The sequence below is a fragment of the Rhincodon typus genome, chromosome 3 (assembly GCF_021869965.1).
Source record: "Rhincodon typus isolate 14 chromosome 3, sRhiTyp1.1, whole genome shotgun sequence".
NCBI lineage: Eukaryota > Metazoa > Chordata > Chondrichthyes > Orectolobiformes > Rhincodontidae > Rhincodon > Rhincodon typus.
Genome location: NC_063334.1, coordinates 22,864,262 through 22,890,910, shown reverse-complemented (window position 1 = coordinate 22,890,910; position 26,649 = coordinate 22,864,262). Strand labels below are relative to the sequence as shown.

Below are 26,649 nucleotides of genomic sequence, written 5' to 3'. Positions count from 1 at the left end.
GGAGGTGCAGTTGTTTATTGCGAACCGAGCGTAGGTGTTCTGCAAAGCGGTCCCCGAGCCTCCGCTTGGTTTCCCTGATGTAGAGGAAGCCACACCGGGTACAGCGGATGCAGTATACCACATTGGCAGATGTGCAGGTGAACATCTGCTTGATGTGGAAAGTCTTCTTGGGGCCTGGGATGGGGGTGAGGGAGGAGGTATGGGGGCAGGTGTAGCACTTCCTGCGGTTGCAGGGAAAAGTGCCGGGTGTGGTGGAGCTGGAGGGGAGTGTGGAGCGGACAAGGGAGTCACGGAGAGAGTTGTCCCTCCAGAAAGCAGATAAGGGTGGGTAGGGAAAGATGTCTTTGGTGGTGGGGTCGGATTGCAGATGGCGGAAGTGTCGGAGGATGATGCGTTGGATCCGGAGGTTGGTGGGATGGTACGTGAGGGCGAGGGGGATTCTTTTTTGGTTCTTATTGCGTGGACGGGGTGTGAGGGATGAGGTGCGGGAGATGTGGGAGACACGGTTGAGGGTGTTCTCGACCACCGAGGGGGGGATGTTACGGTCCTTGAAAAACGAGGACATCTGAGATGTACGGGAGTGGAATGCCTCATCCTGGGAGCAGATGCAGCGGAGGCGAAGGAATTGGGAATAGGGGATAGCATTTTTGCAGGAAGGTGGGTGGGAGGAGGAGTATTCTAGGTAGCTGTGTGGATTTCACAAGTTTCAAAATCTCCCCTCCCCCTACCGCATCCCAAAACCAGTCCAGCTCGTCCCTGCTTCCCTAACCTGTTCTTCCTCCCACCTATCCCCTCCTCCCACCTCAAGCCGCACCTCCATCTCCTACCGACCAACCTCATCCCGCCCCCTTGACCTGTCCGTCCTCCCTGGACTGACCTATCCCCTTCCTAACTCCCTACCTACACTCACCTTTACTGGCTCCATCCCCGCCTCTTCGACCTGTTTGTTTCCTCTCCTCTATCCCTCTTCTATCTGCCTCCCACTCTCTCCCTATTTATTTCAAAACCCCCTTCCCCTCCCCCTTTTCTGATGAAGGGTCTAGGCCCGAAACGTCAGCCTCTCTGCTCCTATGATGCTGCTTGGCCTGCTGTGTTCATCCAGCCCTGCACCTTGTTGTCTCGGATTCTCCAGCATCTGCAGTTCCTACTATCTCCCTTTGTCTGTCCAACTGTCTTTTTCTCTCTTTGGGCTCTATCCTGTCGTTTACTCCCTACCCCACCCACCTCCCTATTTTCTGCACATAAACTGACATTTTTCCCAGGCACCATCAGTTCTGAGGAAGGGTCACCGGACCTGAAACGTTAACTCTGTTTTTTCCTCCACAGATGCTGCCAGATCTGCTGAGCTGCTTTTCCAGCAACTTTGTTTTTGTTCATTGTTTTCAACTTGTTCTGCAGTGGCAAAATAAACAAACACTATTGCAGTACTGTAATGATTTGTATATTTATCTCCATTCTTGTAACAACCCTAAAATAGACATCTAAACATAAGACTGAAAACAAATTTGAAAGTGTTAACTCCTTGTTTGGACATGTTGCAATGTCAGTTGTTATCAAACATTTGCTATATGAGAAGGAAAACTAAAAATGTAAGACTGAAGCGGAAGAGTTAAATGAATAATGACAGCATCCATTAGAATCATCAAAGAGAAGAGCCAAGTGTGACAATTTGAGTATGTTTTATTTTGCAGCATCTTCTATTCCAGTACTTGTTTTAATGGGGATTTTCTGCTATTTGCTGCGGTTTGATAATCTTTTATCAACAGACAAGATGCAGTTTGAATGCTATGCATAACGTGGGGCCATTGCTCTCCATCTGCACTTTTCTTTAAACGGAACACTTTTATTTTTGGCAGAAGTATGCAGATTACATGACTTGAACAAACTAATTTTTTTTTCTTCATTTCAATCACTGAATGAAAGTCTGTATGTTCTATTGCTTTACTTCCACTGGTGCGCTGCTCATAGTATATTATCCTTAACACTAATAGCAAAACATGAGTATTTTGACCCAGCAGTTATAGACAACTTAAAAAGCATGGCACATTTAAACTTGTTTTCACATAGTTATGCTCAGGGAAATGACCTGTACACTCATTCGTGTGTAATTTCTTCTTGACTTGGAAGGTCATTCTCATACATGTCTTATAAATTTTATGTTCAGTTGTTTCCCATGCACGTTCTGTCTTCCGTTATGCCATGATGCTTATTCAATGCAGATATGCACATTCTAAACACACCCTTGTTTTACCTTGGAATTCTGAAGCAGCATTATACACAATACAACCCCTATTATTTGATATCTTTGACCTTACAATCAGTGGTGAAAAATATATTAATTGTAACTGATTTCTACTGACACTGGAGTTAGTATACTGGAATAAAATATATTTCAAGCTGTTCACAGAATTTGAAAAATAATTTACATTTTCAGTTTTGGCATGATTATTCCTGTAACCTCAGTTCTAAAGATTTGGATGGATTTTATTAGCCTAGGATTTATAATGAAACATGTTTTCTTTCTAAAAGGTAGTACACATTGTTGGTTGCCATTCAATAAGTATTCTTCCAGATTTTATTTTTCATCCATGAGATTTGGGCTTTGCTGGCTTGGCCAGCATGTGTTGCCCATGTTGAATTGTGATTGAGACGATGGTAGTGGCTGTCTTCTTGAAATGCTGCAGTACATATGATGCAGTTAAATTCACAGTGCTGTTAGGAAGTGAATTTCAGGATTTTAATTCAACACTTAGTGAGGGAATGATGATAATGTTTCAAATTGGGATGTCTGTGGCTTAAAGAGGAACTTGGTGTTGTTGATGGTCTTGTTCTCGTGCATCTGCTGCTCTTGTCCTCCTAGGTGGTAAAGATTAAGTGTCTTTCTAGCGCCCCCTCCAGTACTAGTCATCCTTTCTCAAGTAATGAGAACAAAACTGTACATAGTACTCCAGGTGTGGCCTCACTAGCATCCTATATAGCTGCAGCATAACCTCCATATTTTTAAACTCTATCCCTCCAGTAATGAAGGAAAACATCCCATTTGCCTTCTTAATTACCTACTGCACATGCAAACCAACTTTTTGTGATTCATGCACAAGGACACCCATGTCCCTCTGCACAGCAGCATGCTGCAATTTTTCATCATTTAAATTATAGTCCGTTTTGCTGTTATTCCTACCAAAATGGATGACCTCACATTAACAAATAACCTCTGAGCACCTACCTTGTCAAACCCTTTCAGAATCTTGAACATTTCATTGCAAGTAAACTCGTGGCTAAAAGAATGGTGTGTGAAAGAGGGTTTCCTTTTCATGGGGCACTGGCATCAGTTCTGGGACAGGAGGGATCTCTACCACTGGGATGGACTCCACTTGAATAGGGCCGGGTCCATTGTTCTGGCGAAAAGGGTAAATAGGGTGGTTAATAGGACCTTAAACTAGTAAGTAGGGGGGAAGGGAGAAATGAGCATAAAAGGAGAATAACAATTAATGAAAGGCAAAGCAGCAGGTTAGCAGGTGACGAGGAAGCTTCAACTCCATTGAAAATGAGAAAAAAAGTTAAAAGGGAAGAAGAACTCGAGAGCTGTTAGTAATGGAGGTAATAGGACCCAAAAAGAAGGTGCAAAAACTGGCATAAGGGCACTTTATCTGAATGCTTGGAGCATTCGAAACAAGGTGGATGAGTTGACGGCGCAAATCATGGCAAATGGGTATGATTTAGTGGCCATTACAGAGACATGGTTACAGGATGGTCATGACTGGGAGTTAACTATCCAGGGGTATCAAACTGTTCGGAAGGACAGACATGAAGATAAGGGAGATGGTATTGCTCTGATTTTTAAGGATGATATCAGGGTGGTAGTGAGAGATGATATAGGTTCAACTGAACAAAACATTGAATCCATTTGGGTGGAAATTAGGAATAGCAGAGAGAAGAAGTCACTGTTAGGTGTGGTCTATAGGCCACCAAATAATGACATCGTGATGGGGCAGGCAATAAACATAGAAATAGCTAATGCATGTAAAAATGGTACAGCAATTATCATGGGGGATTTTAGTCTACATATCGATTGGTCAAACCAGGTCGGTCATGGCAGCCTTGAGGAGGGGTTCATAGAATGCATCCGTGATAATTCCCTAGAACAATATGTAATGGAACCTATGAGGGAGCAAGCTATCCTAGATCTAGTCCTGTGTAATGAGACAGGAATAATTAATGATCTCACAGTTAGGGATCCTCTCGGAAGGAGCGATCACAGTATGATCGAATTTAAAATACAGATGGAGCGTGAGAAGGTTTAATCCAGCACCTATGTCCTGTGCTTAAACAAAGGAGACTATAAAGAAATGAGGGAGGAGTTAGCTAAGGTAGAATGGGAGCAAAAACTTTATGGTGGGTCAATTGAGGAACAGTGGAGGACTTTCAAAACGATTTTTCACAGTGCTCAGCAGAAGTATATTCTAGTGATAAGGAAGAACTGTAGGAAAAGAGAGAGCCAGCCATGGATGTCTAAGGAAATAAAGGAAAGTATCAGATTGAAAAAAAACACATACAAAAAAGCAAAGAGTAGTGGGAAACTAGTAGACTAGTAAATGGGTGTTTTTCTGGTTGGCGGTCAGTGGCTAGTGGTGTGCCTCAGGGATCAGTGTTGGGACCGCAATTGTTTACAATTTACATCGATGATTTGGAGTTGGGGACGAAGTGTGGTGTGTCAAAATTTGCAGATGACACTAAAGTGAGTGGTAGAGCAAAGTGTGCAGAAGACACAAAGTCTGCAGAGGGATATAGATAGTCTAAGTGAGTGGGCAAAGGTCTGGCAGATGGAGTACCAATGTTGATAAGTGTGAGGTCATCCATTTTGGTAGGAATAACAGCAAAATGGACTATGTTTTAAATGGTAAAAAATTGCAACACGCTGCTGTGCAGAGGGACTTGAGTGTCCTTGTGCATGAATCGCTAAAAGTAGGATTGCGGGTGCAGCAGGTAATTAAAAAGGCAAATGGAATTTTGTCTGCCATTGCGAGAGGGATGGAATTTAAAAAGAGGGAGGCTATGCTACAGCTGTATAGAGTCCTGGTGAGGCCGCACCTGGAGTACTGTGTGCAGTTTTGGTCTCCTTACTTGAGAAGAGATATACTAGCACTAGAGGGGGTGCAGAGGAGATTCACTCGGTTGATTCCAGAGTTGAGAGGTTGGATTATGAGGAGAGACTGAGTAGATTGGGATTATACTCATTGGAATTCAGAAGAATGAGGGGAGATCTTATAGAAACATATAAGATTATGAAGGGAATAGATAAGGTGGAGGCAAGGAGGTTGTTTACGCTAGCAGGTGAAACTAGGACTAGAGGGCATCGCCTCAAAATAAAGGGAAGCAGATGTAGGACTGAGGTCAGGAGAAACTTCTTCACCCAAAGGGTTGTGAATTCCCTGCCCAGTGAAGCGGTTGAAGCTACCTGGCTGAATGTTTTTAAGGCAAGGCTAGATAAATTTTTGAACAGTAAAGGAATTAAGGGTTATGGTGTGCGGGTGGGTAAGTGGAGCTGAGTCTCAAAAAGATCAGCCATGATCTTATTAAATGGCAGGGCAGGCTCGAGGGGCCAGATGGCCTACTCCTGCTCCTAGTTCTTATGTTCTTATGTTCAATCAGCTCCCATTCTTGAAAACTCCAAAGAAGAGGGGCTCATTCCATCCGGTCTTTCCTCGTAGAACAGGCCAGTCATCCTAGGAATCAACCTAATGAACCTTTTGTTGTTGCAGTGTCTTGAAGGCAAGTAAATCCTTTTACTTTCTTCACAGATCCTATTTGTTTTATGTATTCTTGGCTTCTTCCGTTTTTTTATATTGGATCAGTTTGAGACGACAAATGCTGAAGTTTGATTCACTTTTATCAGTAGGTAGAAAGTAATGTGAATGCCACCTATCAACTATCTTCTGGGTTTTGTATGAAGGAGACAAGAACTCAAGTACAAAGCTGCTCATTTCATGTCTTCAGAAAAGCAAGAGCCACACTGCTATTGAATGGTCATTTAATTTTCACTTCTGCCCAGTCCTTTGATTTCAATGTATTTTGGTCACAGAACAGATTAATATCAGGACATCATGCCACATACAACTTGATTGAACCACTTTTGGAATTGATTTGCAGTTTTTTATTAAATGAAATCTTTATAATCTTTGGACAGTACTAATTCTTCTGTCTTTTATGCAGGCTGATAAAGAATTTGTGTGGTCATTGTGGAAACGTTTGCAGGTAGCAAATCCTGACCTCACACAGGCCATCAGCTTGGTTCTAGAAAGGTGAGTGAAGTTTAGTTTTGCTGTTGAAGTTTGTTAAGAAGCACATGGTACCTCACCTTCAACAAAAATGCATGGAGTCAAGGATTTAACAGTTGCTAAGGATGATTGGCTGGTTTTGCTATTTTCGTCGCCTACCATGCCAAACTTGTCACAATGCTACCCTGGCCCTAGCCCTGAACTTACACCTTTTTTGAGTTTCTCTTCATCTCTCCTTTGCCTACAGGGCTTTAAACTAAATAGAGTGGGTGGGGGGGTGGGTGGTGGCTTGGGTTCAGGAGGAGGGAAATGTAAGCTTACAAATCAAAATAATATGGTAACATTGAAGATACTACTCTGAGAAATACCTGCAGAGATGGCCTGGCGCTGAGATGACTGACCTGCAACAAACACAATCATCTTCCTATATGCCAGATATGAATCCAACCACTGGAGATTTTGTCCCCTGATACCTATTGATTTCAATTTTACTAGGGCTCTTTGATGCCACACTCAGTTGAATGTGACCTTGATGTTAAGGGTTGTCACTCTCACCTCACCTCTGGAAATCAGCTCGTTTGTCCATGTTTGAACAGAGGCTATATTGAGGAGTTAAGTGGCCCTGGCGGAATGTAAACTAATATCATTGAGCAGGTTACTGCTGAGCTGGTGCAGCTTGATAGCACCAGTTGGTGACACCTTCCATCACTTTACCGACGTCAAGAGCAGACAGATGGGGCAGTAATTGGCTGGGTTGGATTTGTCCTGCTTTTCATGTACAGGACATAGGGCAATTTTTCACTTTGTGAGGTGGATACCAGTGTTGTAACTGTACTGGAAGAGCTTAGCTAGGTGAAAGGCAAATTTTGGAGCCCCAAGACTTTAGTACTATTGCCGGAATGTTGTCAGGGTCCACAAACTTTGCATTATCCAATGTGTCTGACTGTTTCTTGATATCACATGGAGTGAATCAAATTGGCTGAAGACAGATGTCTGTGATGGTGGGGCTCACTGGAGGAGGCTGACATGATCATCCACTTGTATTTTTGTACTTTTCTATTGTATAACTTTTTAAAATTCTGTGTCATAATTTTTTATTCTTTTGCTAAAGGAACATTGACAACTCCTTGTGAATACATTCTGTGACGGATACCACAGTAACCAAATTGGAGAAAATAGCTTATAGTCTAACAAGCCAGGTTTCGTCCTGAAACCTGTCTCGTCCAGTATTACCATCGACTGGGTTCATAATAAAATACAATATACGTATCCAACACAACACGACTTCCCTCGACCCTTCCACTAACTCCAGATCATCAGATTGGAGTTGCAGAAATTTTCTTCTCTAAGTATTAGGTGATCTCATTGAAAACTTACAAAATACTTAAAGGGAATTCCAGAGTAGATGTAGGTTAAGATGCTTCCCCTGGTTGGAGAATCTAGGACCAGGGGCATAACTTAAAAATAAAGGGGTGCCGATTAGAACCAAGATGAGGAGAATTTTTGTTAAGCAAGCGTGGTGAATTTTTGAAATTCTGTATCCCAGTGGGTTGTGGAAGCTCAGCTTTTGAGTATATTTATAGTAGAGGTTGACAAACTTTTGTCTATTGATGTAAAAGGTTATGGTGATAGTGTTGATAAAAGGCATCAAAGTGCTTGACTAACTATGATTGTTTTAAATGGTGGAACAAGCTAAACAAGTTGACCTACACCTGTTTCTTTGTTGCTGTGTAGTGGCAGAAGCCACTGTTTTTGTTTCATGCCACAAATCCTGATCCCTAGATACCCAACTTCACTCCTCTCCCAAACAACTATTTGTTTTAAAAACAAAATACTGCAGGTACTAGAAATCTGAAATAAGCTCAGTAAATTTGAAAATACTTAGCAACCATTGTGGAAAGAAACAGATACGTTTTGAGTCAAAAATGACCTTTCAGAGTTCTGAACAAGATTCCTATTTGACTCCAAACGTTAACCCTGTTTATCTCTACACAGACTATTTGTAATTTTGGAGTGCTATTTGGCTCCAAAATGAACTTCAAACCACATAGCTGTACCACTAACAAAGCAGCTTACTTTCACCTTCGTAATGTTGCTCAGTTCTGCCTCACATGAGCTCATCAACTGTCAAGATCGTCATGCATGTATTTGTTACCTCAAAACTGAATTAATCCAGTGCTTTCAGGAACAAAAACAGAAGTTGCTGGAAAAGCTCAGCAGGTCTGGCAGCATCTGTGAAGAAAAAATCAGAGTTAACGTTTCGGGTCTGGTGACACTTTGTCAGAACTGATAGTAGCTGGGAAAGCGTTAGCTTATATGCAGAAAATAGGAGGGGGATGGGGGTAGAGAGTAAACAATAGGATAGAGCCTGAAGAGAGAGAAGAGCAGTTGGATAGACAAAGGAGGTGACAACGATCTGGCTTGGAGGATGATAGCTGTAAATGGGAACTGTTAGTAACTAACAATAGATAGTGTGTAATGGCAGGCTATGTGACAACAAGGCCTGGTGTGTGGAGTAGGGGGGCTAGGACATTGGAGAGGTTTAGGCCCTAAAATTATTGAACTCGATATTGAAGCTGGAGGGCTGCAGGGTCCCCAAGCGGAAAATGAGGTGTTGTTCTTCCAGCTTGCATTGAGCTTTGCTGGAACGCTGCAACAAGCCAGAGACAGAAACAGAGATGTTGGCCAGGGAACAGGGTCGTGTGTTAAAGTGACAGGCAACAGGTAGCTTAGGGTCTTTTTTGCAAGCAGAATGTGGATGTTCTGCGAAGTGGTCACCCAGTCTACGCTTCGTTTCCCCATTGTAGAGGAAACCACATTGTGAGCTGAGAATGCAGTAGACTATATTCTGGGAAGTGCGGGTGAAGTGTTGCTTCACCTCGAAGGTATGCTTCCCCTGCAACCGGTGAAGCTGCAACATCTGCCCATTTACCTTCTCCTTCCCCACTATCCAAGGACCCAAACATATCTTCCAACTCTGCTGATCTATTTCCTCCCCCACAACCCTCAGATATCTGAGGTGTTTTAGTTTTGACCTCTTAAGCATCCTTGATTTTTAGTCACACCATTAGTAGCTATGCCTTCAGCTACTTGGGCCCTCATCTGTGGAATTCCTCCACTAAACCGCTAGACAGGATTTACATGTATTTGGAAAGGCAAATACTGATTAGTGATAGTTAGCATGGTTTAGTGCGTGGGAAATCATGTCTCACTAATTTATTTGAGTTTTGTGAAGAAGTAACGAAGGGGATTGATGAAGACAGAGTGGTGAATGTGATCTATATGGATGTCAGTAAGGCGTTCAACAAGATTCCGCATGGAAGACTGGTTAGCAAGGTTAGATTATGTGGAACATGGGGAGAACTAGCCATTGGATACAGAACTGGCTAGAACGTAGGAGACAGAGGGTGGAGGATTGCTTTTCAGACTAGAGACCTGTGACCAACAGTGTGCTACAAGGATCGGTGCTGGGTCCACTGCTTTTTGTCATTTATATCAATGATTTGGATGTGAACATAGGAGGTATAGTTGGTAAGTTTGAAGATGATACCCAAATTGGAGGAGTGGTGGACAGCGAAGAAGCTTACCTTCAGAGTACAACTGGACCTTCATCAGATGGGCCGGTGGGCTGAGGATTGGCAGATGGTGTTTAATTTAGATAATTGTGAGGTGCTGCAGTTTGGAAAGGCAAATCTGGGTAGGACTTATACACCTTATGGTAAGGTCCTGGGGAGTGTTGCCGTAAAAAGAGACCTTGGAGTGCAGATTCATAGTTCGTTGAAAGTAGAGTTGCAGGTAGACAGGATAGTGAAGGTGGTGTTTGGTATGCTTACCTTTATTGGTCAGTGCATTAAGTATAAGAGTTGGGAGGTCATGCCGTGGCTGTACAGGACATTGGTTAGGCCACTTTTGGAATATTGCGTTCAATCTGGTCTCCCTGCTATAGGCAGGATGTTGTGAAACTTGAAAAGGTTCAGAAAACATTGACAAGGATGTTGCCAGGGTTGGAGGGTTTGAGTTATAGGGAGAGGCTGAATAGACTGGGGCTATTTTCCTGGAGCGTCAGAGGCTGAGGAGTGACCTTCTAGAATTTTTAAAATCAGGAGGGTCATGGATAGGGTGAATAGCCCAGGTCTTTTCCACAGGATAATGGAGTCCAAAACTAGACGGCATAGGTTTAAAGTGAGAGGGGAAAGATTTAAAAGGGACCTAAAGGGCAAGTTTTCCACGCAGAGTGTGGTGCGTATATGGAATGAGCTGCCAGAAGAAGCGTGGGATGCTGGTACAATTACAGCATTTAAAAGGCATCAGGATGGGTACATGAATAGGAAGTGTTTAGAGGAATATGGGCCAAATACTGACAAATGGGACTAGATTAATTTAGGATATCTGGTCAGCATGGGCGGGTTGACCGAAGGGTCTGTTTCTATGCAGTACAGCTCTATGACTTTATGACATTCTTTAAATACTACCTCTTTCGACCAAACTTGTGTCTTGGTTCCATATTTTGTTTTGCAATGTTCTTGTGAAGCAGCTTGGAGCATTTCATTATGATAAAGGCTTGTTTGTACAACAATTCTTGTAAACTAAATTCTGTGTTGAAAAGCAAGAACAATTTTGTTCTTTAACTATCTTTCTCTTGATTACTCCTTTGAGGAGGAATGAGTGTTAGAATATGTTTCGACAGGTACAGGCCAGCCCTGAGTAGCTATTATTCATTTCTGAACCTTGGTATTGAATGTTGGCTGAGTTATCAACCGCCAGGCAGAGTCCATGCATATAGTTTTCCAGTTGGAGTTCTATTTCAACTTATATATCACAATTCTGCCAATGGTTGATTGCGTGTTCCCAATTTAAAAATCCGGATAAATTCTCACCCAGTTATCCTTTAATTATCACATAACCATCACCTGTTCCCTCATTCTATTTGGTGTCTAGCACACCTGCAGACTCTACTGGATGATAATGAGTATTTGCCAGAAGAAACAATTGCAACCAAGACATGTCCAATTGATAATTGCACATGGGCAATTTTGATTTCTGATCATCACAAATAGAAGTCACAATTTGCTGAGTCAACCAGCTAGTACAGGCAGATAGAAACAAGGATAGTTCTTTGTGACTATTGTCAGGTGACATCTGATGTGATCTCTGTGTAACCTAAGGAGTTTTAAAAATGATGAATTTCCCAGTGATGGATGAAGAAAATTGAAAGATAAGAATTCATGTTTTATTGTATGTTAAATGAAAGTATGGAGAAGCCACTGCCAACAGGTAAAAGTCCTGACATTCACATCAGGAATTTGCATCATATAGTTTCTTGGGGAAGGAGTAAACCAGGAACTGTACAGGCCTTGTACAGTTGCAATAAGATTTCTGTACTTTTATATTCCTTTCCAATTGAAATTAACACTATTATTTTTCTGCTCCCTTAAGTGGTGTTGGCAGTGTTGAGAAAGTTGAATAAATACTGAAAGAATGAAAAAATTAGAAACTTGAGATCAAAGAAAATGTTTTTGATTTTCCCTTTAAAGTTTAATTGGTGAGGTCAGAATTTCATGAATGACTACCTTATTTCTGTGCATTTGGATCACATTGTTAGCCCTGGGGTTTAATTTAGGTCAGTTGGCTGAATGGCTGGTTTGCAAAGCAGCGTGATACCAACAGTGTGCGATCACCGGCTGAGGTTACCATGAAGGACTGTCCTTCTCAATCTCTCTCCCCTTGCCTGAAGTATGGTGGCCCTCAAGTTAAATCAACACCATTCATCTGCCTCTAATGAGAGAGCAGCCATATGGTCTGGTAAGACTATGGCGACTGGATTTGACATTATTAGCCCAACTTACCGACGCTGTTCCCAGTTTATTCCTTCCCCAAGAAACTATATGATGCAAATTCCTGATATGAAGGTTAGAATTTTTACCTGCTGCCAGTGGCTTCTTCATGCTTTCATTTAACTTTTCTTCATGAACACATTCCTTCATATTCTACAGACATTACTGTTCCACACTTCATCCACACAAGTTAACACTTAACAGACATCAGCTGGGATATTGTGTAGAGTTGTAAGCGCCACATTATAGGGAAGGTGTGAATGCATTGGAGAGAGTGCAGAAACAATTTACATGAATAAGAAACTTCAGTGATCGGGATAGATTGAAGAATTTGGGACAATTCTCCTTGGAGAGAAGAAAGCTGAAAGGAGATCTGATTGAGTTTTTCAAAATCAGAGCAGGCTGGATATAGTAGATAGGGAGAAGTTGTTTCCACTTGTAAAAGGAACAAGAATGAGTGGGCATAGACTTCAAGTGATGTGCAAAAGAAGCAAGGGTGATGTGAGGGAAATAAAGCCTTTTCATTTGGCAAGTAGTTAAGATATGAAATGCGTTTCCTGGAAGTGTGATTCTGGAGGCAGGTTCATTTGAGGCATTCAAAAGGGAATTAGACGATTATTTGGATCGAAATAGTGTGCAAGGGTATGGGAAAAACCAGGATATTGGCACTGGGTAATGATGCTGGTTTGAAGAGCTGGTGCAGGCATGATGGACCAAATTGCCGCCTCCTGTGCTGTAATAATTCTGTGATTCTGTGAACTACCAGCCTTACCACATCACTTTTCCTGCTTTTTCATTAATTCACAAAGCACTTCCGCTTTAGGACTTTGCTTCGGAGCACTTATGCTATGTATCCTTCTGCCAGGTCACTTCTACGAGTAGCAACAGATGTACATCTCATGCATTTCTACAGGAAACATCTTATGGCTGTTAGCTTACTTTCTCATTTGGAGGCTGCCAGTCTTTGTGGCTTGCATTGTTTTTCAGTACATAGGCTGTTTAATGCCTTGGTGTCAAGCTTCGCTTTTTAACACAGAGGGAGAGGCAGATAACTTTTTATGATTCAGAGCACTAAGCAGCCAAAGGGGGTGAACGTGTTGCTAAACAGCAGTGTGGTCCATTGATGTCTCACTTATAACGTACGAACAGTTTTCATGGCAAAAACACTTCAGCCTAATGGCCATGACTGAAAATCAAAGGGAGCAAACCTTAGTAGGCTCAAGGGATGGACTAAGGTCAACCAGACAATACTGCAACAATGCCGGGAGGGAGATGTACAATTCCAGTCCAGGGGTTAGCCGTAGTCAGTCTTGGAGATTTGACCATAGTCAGTCTTGTAGGTTAAGTGCAACCAATGGGCTGCTGTGGAAATGTCAGTCTTGGACCTGTGCTGTTCTCAGTGGCGGCTGACAAACCAAGTTACTTTGGGGGATAAGTCCACTATTGGTCATGGAGATCTGGGCAGTAGCGGTCAAGGGGCATAGCAGGTGGCAGTCTGTTGAGTCCTGGGAAAAGTGGGAAGCTCAAGTCTGGGGTTGTCGTTCATTGGACTGGGTCATTGGAAGAATTAATACAGTGAAAAGGAGAGATTCAAGATTGAAAGCTGTAATTTCATGGCATAGGAGGGGATTGGTTTTGGGGCATGGTCTTTCACCAAATCAATGTTCAACTTAACTGTGACCACTGATACCAGATTTTGGAAGCTCTACCAGATATTCTGGGAGATGCCATGATGCTTACATTCTAGAGAAGTCCATTGGGAAGAGATGGCTGCCAAGTCCGTGCATGGCTGATGACGCCTTTACAATATTGTCAGACTGATACTGAGTGAAGATGCAACACTTCTCAAGCTTCCACCACAGGGCTGTCTTCAAATAAGGTTTTGACGCCTGGACATCAGCCTCAACAGAGAACATTGCTTGCATACAGCCTAACATGCTGCATTGAAATGCAGAAGCCCAATGATTTTGCATTTTTTTGAGATGTCACCTCCATTTGCATCCAAACCTATGCATTCACCCATGGTACATTCTCCTGCATTATCTTAAAGCAGGAAGTACTGAAGATGCTAGTGACCCTATCTCTGATCAGAAGGTCTGGATTCAGTCCAGTTTGCACGAAAGGCATGTTATTAACATGTCTGAATAGGTTGATTAAAAACATCTAGATTTTTAAAAAAAGAACGTGGAATCTTGATTTCTAAAATTGTGTTACTGGCAGGGGTGCCAAAAACCATCCGTATATAGTATGTGTTTTCTAACATCAGGCAAATAATCAATGCCAATGTGCACTATAACAAGGGAATTAAGATAAATAAATAGTTCCAAAGAACAAGACCGGTTGAGTGCGTGGGTTAGTCTCAACTGCTGAATGCTACATATGCAGGTCTGTTATTACAATTTAATCAGTTCAAATCATATTAGCTAGATATTTAAATTGAGCAACTCAAAAGTAATATGAATGGACGATATAACATTCATTCAATTTGTACGCTGTCCTTACGATCATTGATCAAATTACTACTTTCCCTGCAACAGAGCACAGGGCCATTAGTTATATCTTTTCCCTATAAATGAATAACATTGGACTGCAATTGTCCTTTGTATGACTTCTATTTTAATTGTAAACATATTAGTCCCTTCAATAGAAAAAAATTAGGCAATGTAGCATTTTTCATTGCCAGCACATCTGTCACTTGAATGATATTTTAGATATAGCTCAAGCAACAAAAATATATGCAAAGCAGGATAAGGGACTGAGCCCAGCCAACAACACTTACCACCAAATGCCACACGGTATCTTATTTCTCATTATAAAATTAAACCTCAGTTATTCCCTTGCTCCCCTGACATCATCTCCAACTTTGATTGACTCAAGCTCTTTCAGACTCAGATTAAAGCAAATGTCTTGGCCATTTGTCACCAAATCTATGTGATCTATATTAAGTTCTACTGAGCTTCAATTTGCTGTGCCAACTTTGCTCACTGCCCTGGATCTTATGGATTCATCTTTCCACTAACAGGTATCTAGTTAAACATCTGTGTTCTGCCCATCAAGCATCACTTTCAGCAAACGTTAGCATGTGATCTTCTTGTCATAAAACAAAAACTGCTTTGTCAAGCTGCCCATGTTTGTCCCTACTTCCCCTTATTCACCAAGGCAACACAGATTCTCAAGTCCTTGCCCTTGTGCTAAATCTGTACCCTTGATGTTCTTTCACACATCATACAGAATGGCGTCAAGTAGGGTCAGCATGATTTGTTTCATTGCCTTTGACATGAAGGCAGCGTTTGACTGAGTGTGACATGAATGAGCCCTAGTGTCGCAACTCATTGTGCGTAGTGCTGGAAATCAAGCCCCACTATTCCAGGAGTTAACACAAATGTGAAAATTTGATTATACCACTGAATTGCCCAATTCAACCTAATTATCTAGTTCAAATTGAAGTAATATGCACACTTTTTTATCAGCAAGAAAATAACTATTTATTATAAATAAATTGTTTTTAATCAATGGCATAAAAGAAACATGAATTACTAATTTATAAATTTAAAACTTCACTCTACTTTTTAAAATTACTATGCATATATGAACAGACACATAAAGCCAGGAAAGATGTAAATAACATAAGGGAACGAAATATTCAGGGAAACACAGTTTGAAACCATGCACTAGTCAAGACTGTGATAGCACACTTCCCTCTTGGCCTGCATGAATGTAGTTCCAACAACACTTAAGAAACTCAACACAATCTAGGGCAATGCAGACTGCTTTATGTCAACCCCTCCACAATCTTCAACATTTATGCATGCCATCACTATCTCACAAGTGGCAGCAGTATACATCATGTACAAGATGCAGCACAATAATTCACTGCACCTTCCAAACTCTCAAACTGTACCACTGAGGATAGTGATAGAGATAGTGGGGACAACACGATCTGCAAGTTCCCCTCCAAGCCACACACCACCTTTACCTGGAACTACTTCTCGGTTCATTCACAGTCGCTGGGTCAAAATCCTGGAACTCCTTCCTATTGCATGGACTACAGCAGTTCAAACAGCTGTCTCAAGGACATGTATGCTTCACACACATCTTGTGAACAAATAGGAAAAAGAATGTTGGAGATTTTTTGAGAACTAACAAATAACTCATGTCTGCACTAAGGTAGTACACTGTAAATCAAGCCAAGCTATTCCCAGATTCATTGCACAAAGCAAAGATTTTTAAAAACACACAGAATACCCGAATTTATTTGACTTTCAGACCCAGGTTATAGAACTGTATCAAAGTAATAATTGCTCAATTACAGTACTTTAACTTTGCCTGTATGGCTTTCACAATTTTCCAGGCATTCACCAATGAAAGCAAGGAAGTGAAACTTGAGGAGGTGTGAAGACTTATTATCTAACTGTGCGTAAGAGTTTTTTTCACCGTACTTGTGCTGAGGTTACTTTATGCTGTTTGGAGGTGCCCTCAATGCCTTGGACATTCAGAGATCAAATTTGCATTTTGGAGCTCTGATCTGTCAGATTAGCTTGTGCATTGCTTAGGCTGCATTTCTTTAGACATATTTGTGAACATATGAAGTAGGAGCTGGAGTAGGCAACTGTTCCTCTAACCTATTTGTCATTTGATAAGTGATGTGATGAGACTTCAGAGGAGGACGAAGACAATCAACAGCAGCAACAATCTGATGCTCATAACACTGCTGATTGGCAGAGAGATCTGCAGAGAGATGCAGCTCATTGGTGACCAAACCTGGCACAAAAACTCTAAAGGCAGAAGAAAATAGCTTTCTTCACATGTTGGAATAGTTGTGTCAGTTGGTGGCAAACATTACTCTAACAAGCTGTGTTGCTAAGTGGACCTGGTGGCTGTGCTATCAAATGTTACTTCTGTTGTCAATTTTATTGCCTCTAGATCCTTCTAGGGTTCTGCAGGAGGTCTGTATGGGATTTCAGAGTTGGCCACCCATAAATGCAGAAGACAGTTTGTTCACCAGTGCAAGAGATTATGTTAACTTTAGTTTTAAAACGAAGCGTACTGTGTTTGCTGTTCGATGTGATTCCTACAGTTGCAGGGAGTCGTGCCATTAAGTGATAATACAAGATAATACAGTACGCTTCACTGCATGTGACATCAAGCAACGGTTGAAGACACTGGATACTATAAAGGCTATGAGCCCTGACAACATTCTGGCAATAGTACGGAAGATTTGTGCTCCAGAACTTGCCGCTCCCCTAGTCAGGCTGTTCCAGTACAATTACAACACTGGCATCTGACAATGTGTAAAATTGCCCAAGTATGTCCTGTACGTAAAAACCAGTACAAATTCAACCCGGCCAATTTCCGCCCCCTCAGTCTATTCTTGATCATCAGTAAAGTTATGGAAGGTGCCACTAACAGTGATAACAAGCAGCACCTGCTCAGCAATAACCTACTCAGTGAGGCCCAGTTTGGGTTACGCCAGGACCACTCAGCTCCTGACCTCATTACAGCCTTGGTTCAAACATGGACAAAAGAACTGAATTCCATAAGTGCGGTGAGAGTGACATCCCTGGATACCAAGGTTCCATTTGGCCGAGTGTGGCATCAAGGAGCCCTGGCAAAATTGGAATCAATGGAAATCCGGGGTCAAACTCTCCGGAGGCTGGAGTCATACCTGGCACATAGGAAGCTGGTTGTGGTTGCTGAAGGTCAGTCACCTAAGTTCCAGGACATCTCTGCAGGAGTTCCTCAGGGTAGTGTCCGAGGCCCAACCATCTTCGGCTGCTTCATCAATGACCTTCCCTCCACCATAAGGTCAGAACTGGGGATGTTTGCTGCTGATGGCACATGTTCAGCACCTTTCGCGACTCCTCAGATACTGAAGCAGTCCATGTCCAAATGCAACAAGATCTGGACAATATTCAGGCTTGGGCTGACAAGTGGCAGGTAACATTCGCGCCACACAAATGCCAGGCTATGACCATCACCAATAAAAGACAATCTAACTACTGCCCCTTGACATTCACTGGTGTTACCTTTACTGAATCCCCCACTGTTAATATCCTGGTGGCTATCATTAACCAGAAACTCGACTGGACTCACCACATAAACACAGTGGCTACAAGAGCACGTCAGAGGCTAGGAATACTGCAGCAAGTAACACACTTCCTGACTCCCCAAAATCTGTCCACTATCTACAACAGGTCAGGGGTGTGATGGAATACTCCCCATTGTCTGGATGAGTGCAGCCCCAACAACACTCAAGAGGCTTCACACCATCCAGGTCAAAACTGCCTGCCTGATTGACCCTACCTCCACTCCCTCTATCACGAATGCTCAGTAGCAGCAGTGTGTACTATCTACAAAATGTACTGCAGAAATTCACCAAATATCCTCAGACAGCACCTTACAAACCCATGATCACTTCCATCCAGAAGTACGAGGCCAGCAGATATATGGGAACACCACCACCTTCAAGTTGCCCTCCAAACCACTCAGCATCCTGACTTGGAAATATTTTGCCGTTCCTACACTGTTGCTCGGTCAAAATCCTGGAGTTCCTCCCCTAATGGAATTATGGGTCTACCCACAACTGGTGGACTGCAGCGGTTCAAGAAGGCAGCTCACCCCATCTTCTAAGGGCACCTGGGGACAGGCAATAAATACTGGCCAACCAGCGATGCCCATATCCCATAAATGAATAAATAAAAAAAGGTGCCCACAGATCACCCAAGAATGGTCAGTAACTACAAGCCTACTCTCTCAATTTGCAGCTGGGGTGAAACTATAAAACATTATTTCTACAAGATTCCCAGGCAGCTGTCACAGTGTTTTTGTCAAAAGGCAGTACACACAGCCTGATCTTTTCACGCGTGGAAGCACTACTGGCTGTCTGCTAGGAATGTGACTGAAAACTCCTTTCTGAAACTGGGGAATGAGACCCATGAGCAATACAGTTATTTTTTAATTAATTTGTGGAATGGCTAGGCCAACATTCATTGCCCATCCATATTTACCCAGTGGATGGTTAAGAGTCACCCTCATTGCTGTAGGTTTGTAGTCCCATGAAGGCCCGTCTAGGTATGCCTGGCAGTTACCTTCCTTAAAGGACATTAGTGAACCAGATGAATTTTTCCAACATCCAGCAATGGTTTTATGATCATTATTAACAGCTTAATATTGGATTTTTTTTTATTGAATTCACCATCTGAAATTGAAATTTCACCATGTGCCATGATGGGATTTGAACTTGGGTCCCCAGAACATTACCTGTGTCCCTGCATTAATAGTCTAGCCATAATGCCACAAGGTCATCACTCCCGAACTCTCATGCCATCAGTGTATGAATCACCACTTGTCTCATGGAACAAGTCATTGGCATGATGATCTATGCATCATCTGCGAATAGATTTGGAGGAACTCTTTGGGATGCACCAGCCAGTGTTTCCAGAATGGCCCAGATGCACTGCGCACAGTGATGGGTAGTGTGAGATTTGCAGAAACAACATGCAGAACCTCTTTGAAGGAGTAGGTGTTGAACAGTGACGTGGGCAATGCATCATTAGAGGTGCACGTTACTTCATGGGATGCCTTCATTTTGCGAGATTCGCTGAGGTTCCACCAGTGTACCTACCTATGAGCACAGGTAAAAGCCTCTTCTCCACCCTATCCCTGGCAGTGTCACTAACACAAAACAACAAAGCTTTACTTTCGCAGCTACCCCATTTCTCAGTGTCAGTTCAAGTCTCCCTATTCACATTAGGTAATGGAACAGGTCAGTCGCCTGCAGACAAAAGTGGAAAAGTTGTACAAGTAGTGCAGAATAACATTCCTGTGACTGAACATCAGACACAAATGTAATAGTCTGACAAGATGTAACACACTCTTGAGCGTGCACTACAGTTCTTCATTCTTTGTCTTCCTAGCACTTGTACATAGTACAAAGTATGGTTTTAGCAGAGGTAGAGTCAAGCTGTACAGTTGCTTGCTCTAACAGCTCAGATGCTCTTGGCTGACATTCGCAAGGTTTTGCCGTTTGTGTGAGTGCTGTCAAAGTTTGCTGCACCCTGAAATGATATGCTAATGCAGTGCTGGGCTAGAAAGCCTCTGACAGTTGACCAGTATTGATATCTGGGTTGTTAATTGTATATCAAATGAATATGAATTGTATTCATGGAATCATAGAATGGTTACGGTACTGTTCAGCCTGTCCATTCAGTATCAGCGCTCTGCAAGAGTAGTTAAGCCTGCTGACTTTATGAACTCCAGTTCCTTTTTCTAGATCTGACTGTTGGATGCCATGAGTTGATTTAAGAATCATATGCCAACATTGTTTTACAAATTTTAGCCTGTTTTCTTGAAAGCTTGAGTATGAAAACAACTATTTAAATGCCTTGCTTGTGAATAAATTTGGCTTTTAGTTATAGCTCAAGTTATCTGACATTGAGTGGCTGAAAGAGATTGCTGGGCATCCCATATGATGCACCATCATTAAAGCGTAACTGTTCATCCCATGACAAGCAAACGGTACATGTTTTTGTTTAAAGGGCACGTGAATTGCTATGCTATTGTCCTTTTCACAGTAACAATGTACCTTTGAGTGATCAAATATGGATGATTTACAATATTGCTGCTTTTGAGCAGTAATGTCACATATTTTGAATCATTATCCATTTTTGAAAGAAACATGATGTGATCGTAAAAAGTTTTCCCTGTGGCAGCTTGGAAGTGAAGTTATTATTTCAGGGTAGTTTTAGTAATTGGTATTTGTTGTGGACACAGTCATTTTGGAAAGCGTTATATATTTCTGATAATTAGAATACTTGTTTGACAGTTTGTTAGTTTAATTTTGGAACCTATTGTCACAAATATTTATCTTATCTGGATTTTGGTTGTATTCACAGAAGTTGGATACATTTGTTTCCAACTGCTCAATATTAACCCCTCACAAATGTATAATTTTGCACTGTGATTTATTAAACTCTGAGAATGCTTTCTAAGTGAAATCCTGCTTCGCTGACAACAGCTATTAAATCACCAAAACGTCAACATGGATTAAAAGAAAAAGAAGTAAGAAAAAGTGTAAATCCTATGAATGTCTGTGCTATGTTATAAAGCTGTAGAATTAATCATAGAAATTAGAAACCTTATGCAACCGTTGGCAGCCTGGTTGTAACGCTTGGGGAAATTGTGTAATGGCTGTTTTTGGCCATTTTGATTGGAACAGCCGCCATGTTTTCATTGCAAGGATGTGTGTGGTGTAGAAAGTAATGACTGCAGCTAGGAAACATCTGCTGTTTGACAAATAGCATGTGCATGATACCAGTACATTGCTGGCACCACCTGTGGGTCCATGAGAGCAAAACTGCAGTTCTGATCTATGCAGAGTACTTAATTTCAGAGTTTTTCTTTCAGAAGGAATCAACATTTTCTTCTGATATTTGAAATTAAACATAGTTCCGGTAGGCACTGTGGTCTGAATTTCCTTATGAATCCGTTTTTTAAATATAAAGAAATTGCCCTTTACCTTCATTTCCAAATGGAATAAATTACAATCTGAAGTTAGTCATCTTGAAAAGTACAGAAATGGAAGGAAAGAGCTTCACATGAGTGAGCATGGGAATCTTCAAGTTTTGAATTAACATAAGCTGTTCTTTTGGACTTCTTTGTAGACATTCCTTGAGCGCGACATTTTCACTGGTCTAAAAATTTCAGAATTGTATTGGAAGTTTGCCAAGACTACACACTCCACATACTTGAATACCCTCCGTATAACAGTTGTAGTGTAATGCTGTATTTATACTGGAGAACCACTTCCTGCAGCAATGTCTAATACTGACGACTGCTTTTCTACATTAGAAGCTGTAGCATTTATCTTGCAGGCAGCTTAAAACAGCCATAGTTGTGGGTGCATGGTTGTTTTAGGGTCACCAAATGAAACTACTAGGTCCATGCTTTCTTTGTGCAAACAAAGCAGTCAGCAGTGTTTACCCACTGTGGCCATCAATAGGTAAGTTTCTAACTGCCTCAGTCTCTGGCCATGACTTTAGCATTACTGGGACAAGATGTCAGCCATTTGCAAGAGCAAATTATTGCTGATGTTGAAATCTGAAATAAAAGCAGAAATTACTGAAAATGGTTAACAGGTCAGGCAGGATTTGACAAGAGAGGAACTGTTATATTTCATATTGTTGACCTTTTGTCAGAACAACTACCTTGATTTAGTTAGCGATAAACAGCTAACATTAAAGCACCAAGGGAGTAAATGCTTTTGAGTTACTTATCAAGAGGTGCCACACTCCCTCCAGCTTTTGTTTGAGCTTGTAGAACACTGTGCAGTTTAATTGAAATTTTGACCACACAGTACCCAAATGCAAATTTAAAAGTGTAACATGCAAGTATTTTAGGTTGGTTGCATTAATTGGAGAGTAAGTTTGGTCTTATTTTGTATTAATATGTATCAGAAAGAAGATGGCATAAATCACAATGTAGTACTTAGTGAGAGAATTGAGTAGTGCACATAAGACGTTCACTCTCACTTAAAACCTGAGTTCAAACTGAGCCAAGTTTGATGGGATGCATGTCTCTGCAGGCAATGAGATCATGTGTTTAGGCAATCTTGGTCTGTTCCTTATTAACATTAAATTGATTAGTCCTGTTGAGTAGACTAGAAGAGAGTTTCTTGAATAAGACCATAAGATATAGGAGCAGAATTAAGCCACTCAGCCCACCGAGTCTGCTCTGTCATTTGATTCTAGCTGGTATGTTTCTCAACTCCATTCTCCTGCCTTTTCCTCGTAACCCTTGATTCCCAAACTAATCAAGAACCTGTGTATCTCTGTCTTAAAGATACCCAACAACTTGGCCTCCACAGCCTTCTACGGCAATTAATCTTATGGATTCACCATCCTCTGGCTGAAGAACATTGTCATCTCAGATCTAAAGGGTCGCCCCTTCACTCTGAGACTGTGCCCTCAAGTCCTTGTCTCTCCTACGAGTAGAAACATCATCTCCACATTCACTCTTTCCAGGCCTCTCAGTATTCTGTAAGTTTCAATGAGATTCCCCCTCATCCTTCTAAACTTCATCGAGTACAGACCCAGAGTCCTCAACTTTTCATCATATGACAAGCCCTTCATTCCTGGGATCAATGTTGTGAACTTCTTCTGAACCCTCTCCAATGCCAGCGCATCCTTCCTCAGACAGAGGGTCCACAACTGTTCACAATATTCCAAAAGCAGTCTGACTACAACCTTAGATAGTAGGAACTGCAGATGCTGGAGAATCTGAGATAACAGAGAGCTGGATGAACACAGCAGGCCAAGCAGCATCAGAGGAGCAGGAAGGCTGACGTTTCAGGCCGAGACCCTTCTTCAGACATAGGGGAGTGGAAGGGGGTTCTGAAATAAATAGGGAGAGAGGGGGAGGCGGATAGAAGATGTATAGAGGAGAGGATAGGTGGAGAGGAGACAGACATGTCAAAGAGACGGGGATGGAGCCAGTAAAGGTGAGTGTAGGTGGGGAGTTAGGGAGGAGATAGGTCAGTCCAGGAAGGACGGACAGGTCGAGGGGGCGGGATGAGGTTAGTAGGTAGGCAATGGGGGTGGGGCTTGAGGTGGGAGGAGGGGATAGGTGGGAGGAAGGACAGGTTAGGGAGGCGGGGACGAGCTGGACTGGTTTTGGGATGCAGTAGGGGGAGGGGAGATTTTGAAGCTTGTGAAGTCCACATTGATACCATTGAGCTGCAGGGTTCCCAAGCGGAATACGAGTTGCTGTTCCTGCAACCTTTGGGTGGTGTCGTTGTGGCACTGCAGGAGGCCCAGGATGGACATGTCGTCTGAGGAATGGGAGGGGGAGTTGAAATGGTTTGCGACTGGGAGGTGCAGTTGTTTAGTGCGAACCGAGCGTAGGTGTTCTGCAAAGCGGTCCCCAAGCCTCCCCTTGGTTTCCCCGATGTAGAGGAGGCCACAACAGGTACAGCGGATGCAGTATACCACATTAGCAGATGTGCAGGTGAACATCTGCTTGATGTGGAAAGTCTTCTTGGGGCCTGGGATGGGGGTGAGGGGAGAGGTATAGCACTTCCTGCAGTTGCAGGGAAAAGTGCCGGGTGTGGTGGGGCTGGAGGGGAGTGTGGAGCAGACCAGGGAGTCATGGAGAGAGTTGTCCCTCCGGAAAGCAGATAATGGTGGGGAGGGAAAAATGTCTTTGGTGGTGGGGTCAGATTGCAGATGGCGGAAGTGTCGGAGGATGATGCGTTGGATCCGGTGGTTGGTGGGGTGGTACGTGAGGACGAGGGGGATTCTGTTTTGGTTGTTATTGCGGGGAGGGGGTGTGAGGGATGAGTTGCGGGAAATGCGGGAGACATGGTTGAGGGTATTCTCGACCATTGAGGGGGGGAGGTTGCGGTCCTTGAAAAATGAGGACATCTGAGATGTACGGGAGTGGAATGTCTCATCCTGGGAGCAGATGCGGCAGAGACGAAGGAATTGGGAGTAGGGAATGGCATTTTTGCAGGAAGGTGGGTGGGAGGAGGTGTATTCTAGGTAGCTGTGGGAGTCGGTGAGCTTGAAATGGATATCGGTTTCTAGGTGGTTGCCGGAGATGGAGACAGAGAGGTCCAGGAAGGAGAGAGAGGTATTAGAGATGGTCCAGGTGAACTTAAGGTTGGGGTGGAAGGCGTTGGTGAAGTGGATGAACTGTTCGAGCTCCTCGTGGGAGCACGAGGCGGCGCTGATACAGTCGTCAATGTAACAGAGGAAGAGGTGGGGTTTAGGGCCAGTGTAGGTACGGAAGAGGGATTGTTCCACGTGACCTACAAAGAGGCAGGCATAGCTTGGGCCCATGTAGGGACCCATGGTCACCCATGGTCACCCTCTTTGTCTGTAGGAAATGGGAGGAATTGAAAGAGAAATCTCCGACAATTCTGCCATCTGCAATCCGACCCCACCACCAAAGACATTTTCCCTCCCCACCCTTATCTGCTTTCTGGAGGGACCACTCTCTCCGTGACTCCCTTGTCCGCTCCACACTCCCCTCCAGTTCCACCACACCCGGCACTTTTCCCTGCAACCGCAGGAAGTGCTACACCTGCCCCTACACCTCCCCCCTCACCCCCATCCCAGGTCCCAAGAAGACTTTCCACATCAAGCAGATGTTCACCTGCACATTTGCTAATGAGGTATACTGCATCCGCTGTTCCCGTTGTGACCTCCTCTACACTGGGGAAACCAAGCGGAGGCGTGTGGACCGCTTTGCAGAACACCTACGCTCGGTTCGCACTAAACAACTGCACCTCCCAGTCGCAAACCATTTCAACTCCCCCTCCCATTCCTCAGACGACATGTCCATCCTGGGCCTCCTGCAGTGCCACAACGACGCCACCTGAAGGTTGCAGGAACAGCAACTCATATTCCGCTTGGGAACCCTGCAGCTCAATGGTATCAATGTGGACTTCACAAGCTTCAAGATCTCCCCTCCCCCTACCTCATCCCAAAACCAGCCCAGCTCGTACCCGCCTCCCTAACCTGTCCTTCCTCCCACCTATCCCCTCCTCCCACCTCAAGCCCCACCCCCATCTCCTACCTACTAACCTCATCCCGCCCCCTTGACCTGTCCGTCCTCCCTGGACTGACCTATCTCCTCCCTAACTCCCCACCTATACTCACCTTTACTGGCTCCATCCCCACCTCTTTGACCAGTCTGTCTCCTCTCCACCTATCTTCTCCTCTATCCATCTTCTATCCGCCTCCCGCTCTTTCCCTATTTATTTCAGAACCCCCTTCGCCTCCCCCATTTCTGAAGAAGGGTCTCGGCCCGAAATGTCAGCTTTCCTGCTCCTCTGATGCTGCTTGGCCTGCTGTGTTCATCCAGCTCTACATCTGACTACAACATTATGCAGCCTCAGCAGTACATTCCTGCTCGTGTTCTAGCCCTCTCGAAATGAATGCTAACATTGCACTTGCCTTTTTAACTGCTAACTGAACCTGCATGCTAAGCTTAAGAGAACCCTGAACTAGGATTCTTAAGTCCCTCTGTGCTTCAGATTTCCAAAGCCTTTCCCCATTTAGAAAATAAAATGCACCTCATTTCTTCTTATCAAGTCCATAAATTCACACTTCCACATTGTATTTTATCTGCCATTTGTTTACCCGCTGTACTCCTACAGCCTGCTTCCTCAACGCTACTTGCCCCTCCAATTATTTTTGTATCAACTGAAAACTTAGCAACGATACTGATAGTTCTTTTGTCCAGATTGTTAATGTATAACGTGAATGGTTGCAGTCCCAACACTGACATCCGTGGAACTCCATTAGTCACTGGCTTCCATTGTGAAAAAGACCCTTTTATCCCCACTCTCTACCTTCTGCCAGTCAGCGATCCTCTATCCATGCCATTACATTGTCCCTAACACCATGTGGTCTTATCTAATTTAACATCCTCCTATATGGCATCTTGTCACAGACCCTTTGGAAATCCAACTACAACATGTTTACTAGCTCCCCTTTCAGTTGTTTCAGCGGCGGGAGTCCAGGAGAAAGCGTGAGGGC

General features: G+C 43.1%; 1 protein-coding gene across 3 annotated transcripts in view; it reads left to right on the top strand.

The window, feature by feature from the left end:
- Positions 1 to 26,649, top strand: part of LOC125482850 (centlein-like) — a 59,198-nt gene that overhangs the window by 23,047 nt on the left and 9,502 nt on the right. For 2 of the 3 annotated variants that reach the window (XR_007261827.1, XM_048595426.1), the window contains exon 3: positions 6,211 to 6,299. Coding sequence is in view for 1 of the 3 variants with exons in the window: in XM_048595426.1 (XP_048451383.1) it covers positions 6,211 to 6,299 (89 nt within the window). In the remaining 2 variants the exon portion in view is untranslated. Of the gene's footprint in view, positions 1 to 6,210; positions 6,300 to 7,386; positions 7,542 to 13,802; positions 14,290 to 26,649 lie in introns of those variants that run through there. The other variant, XR_007261826.1, reaches the window with a different exon arrangement.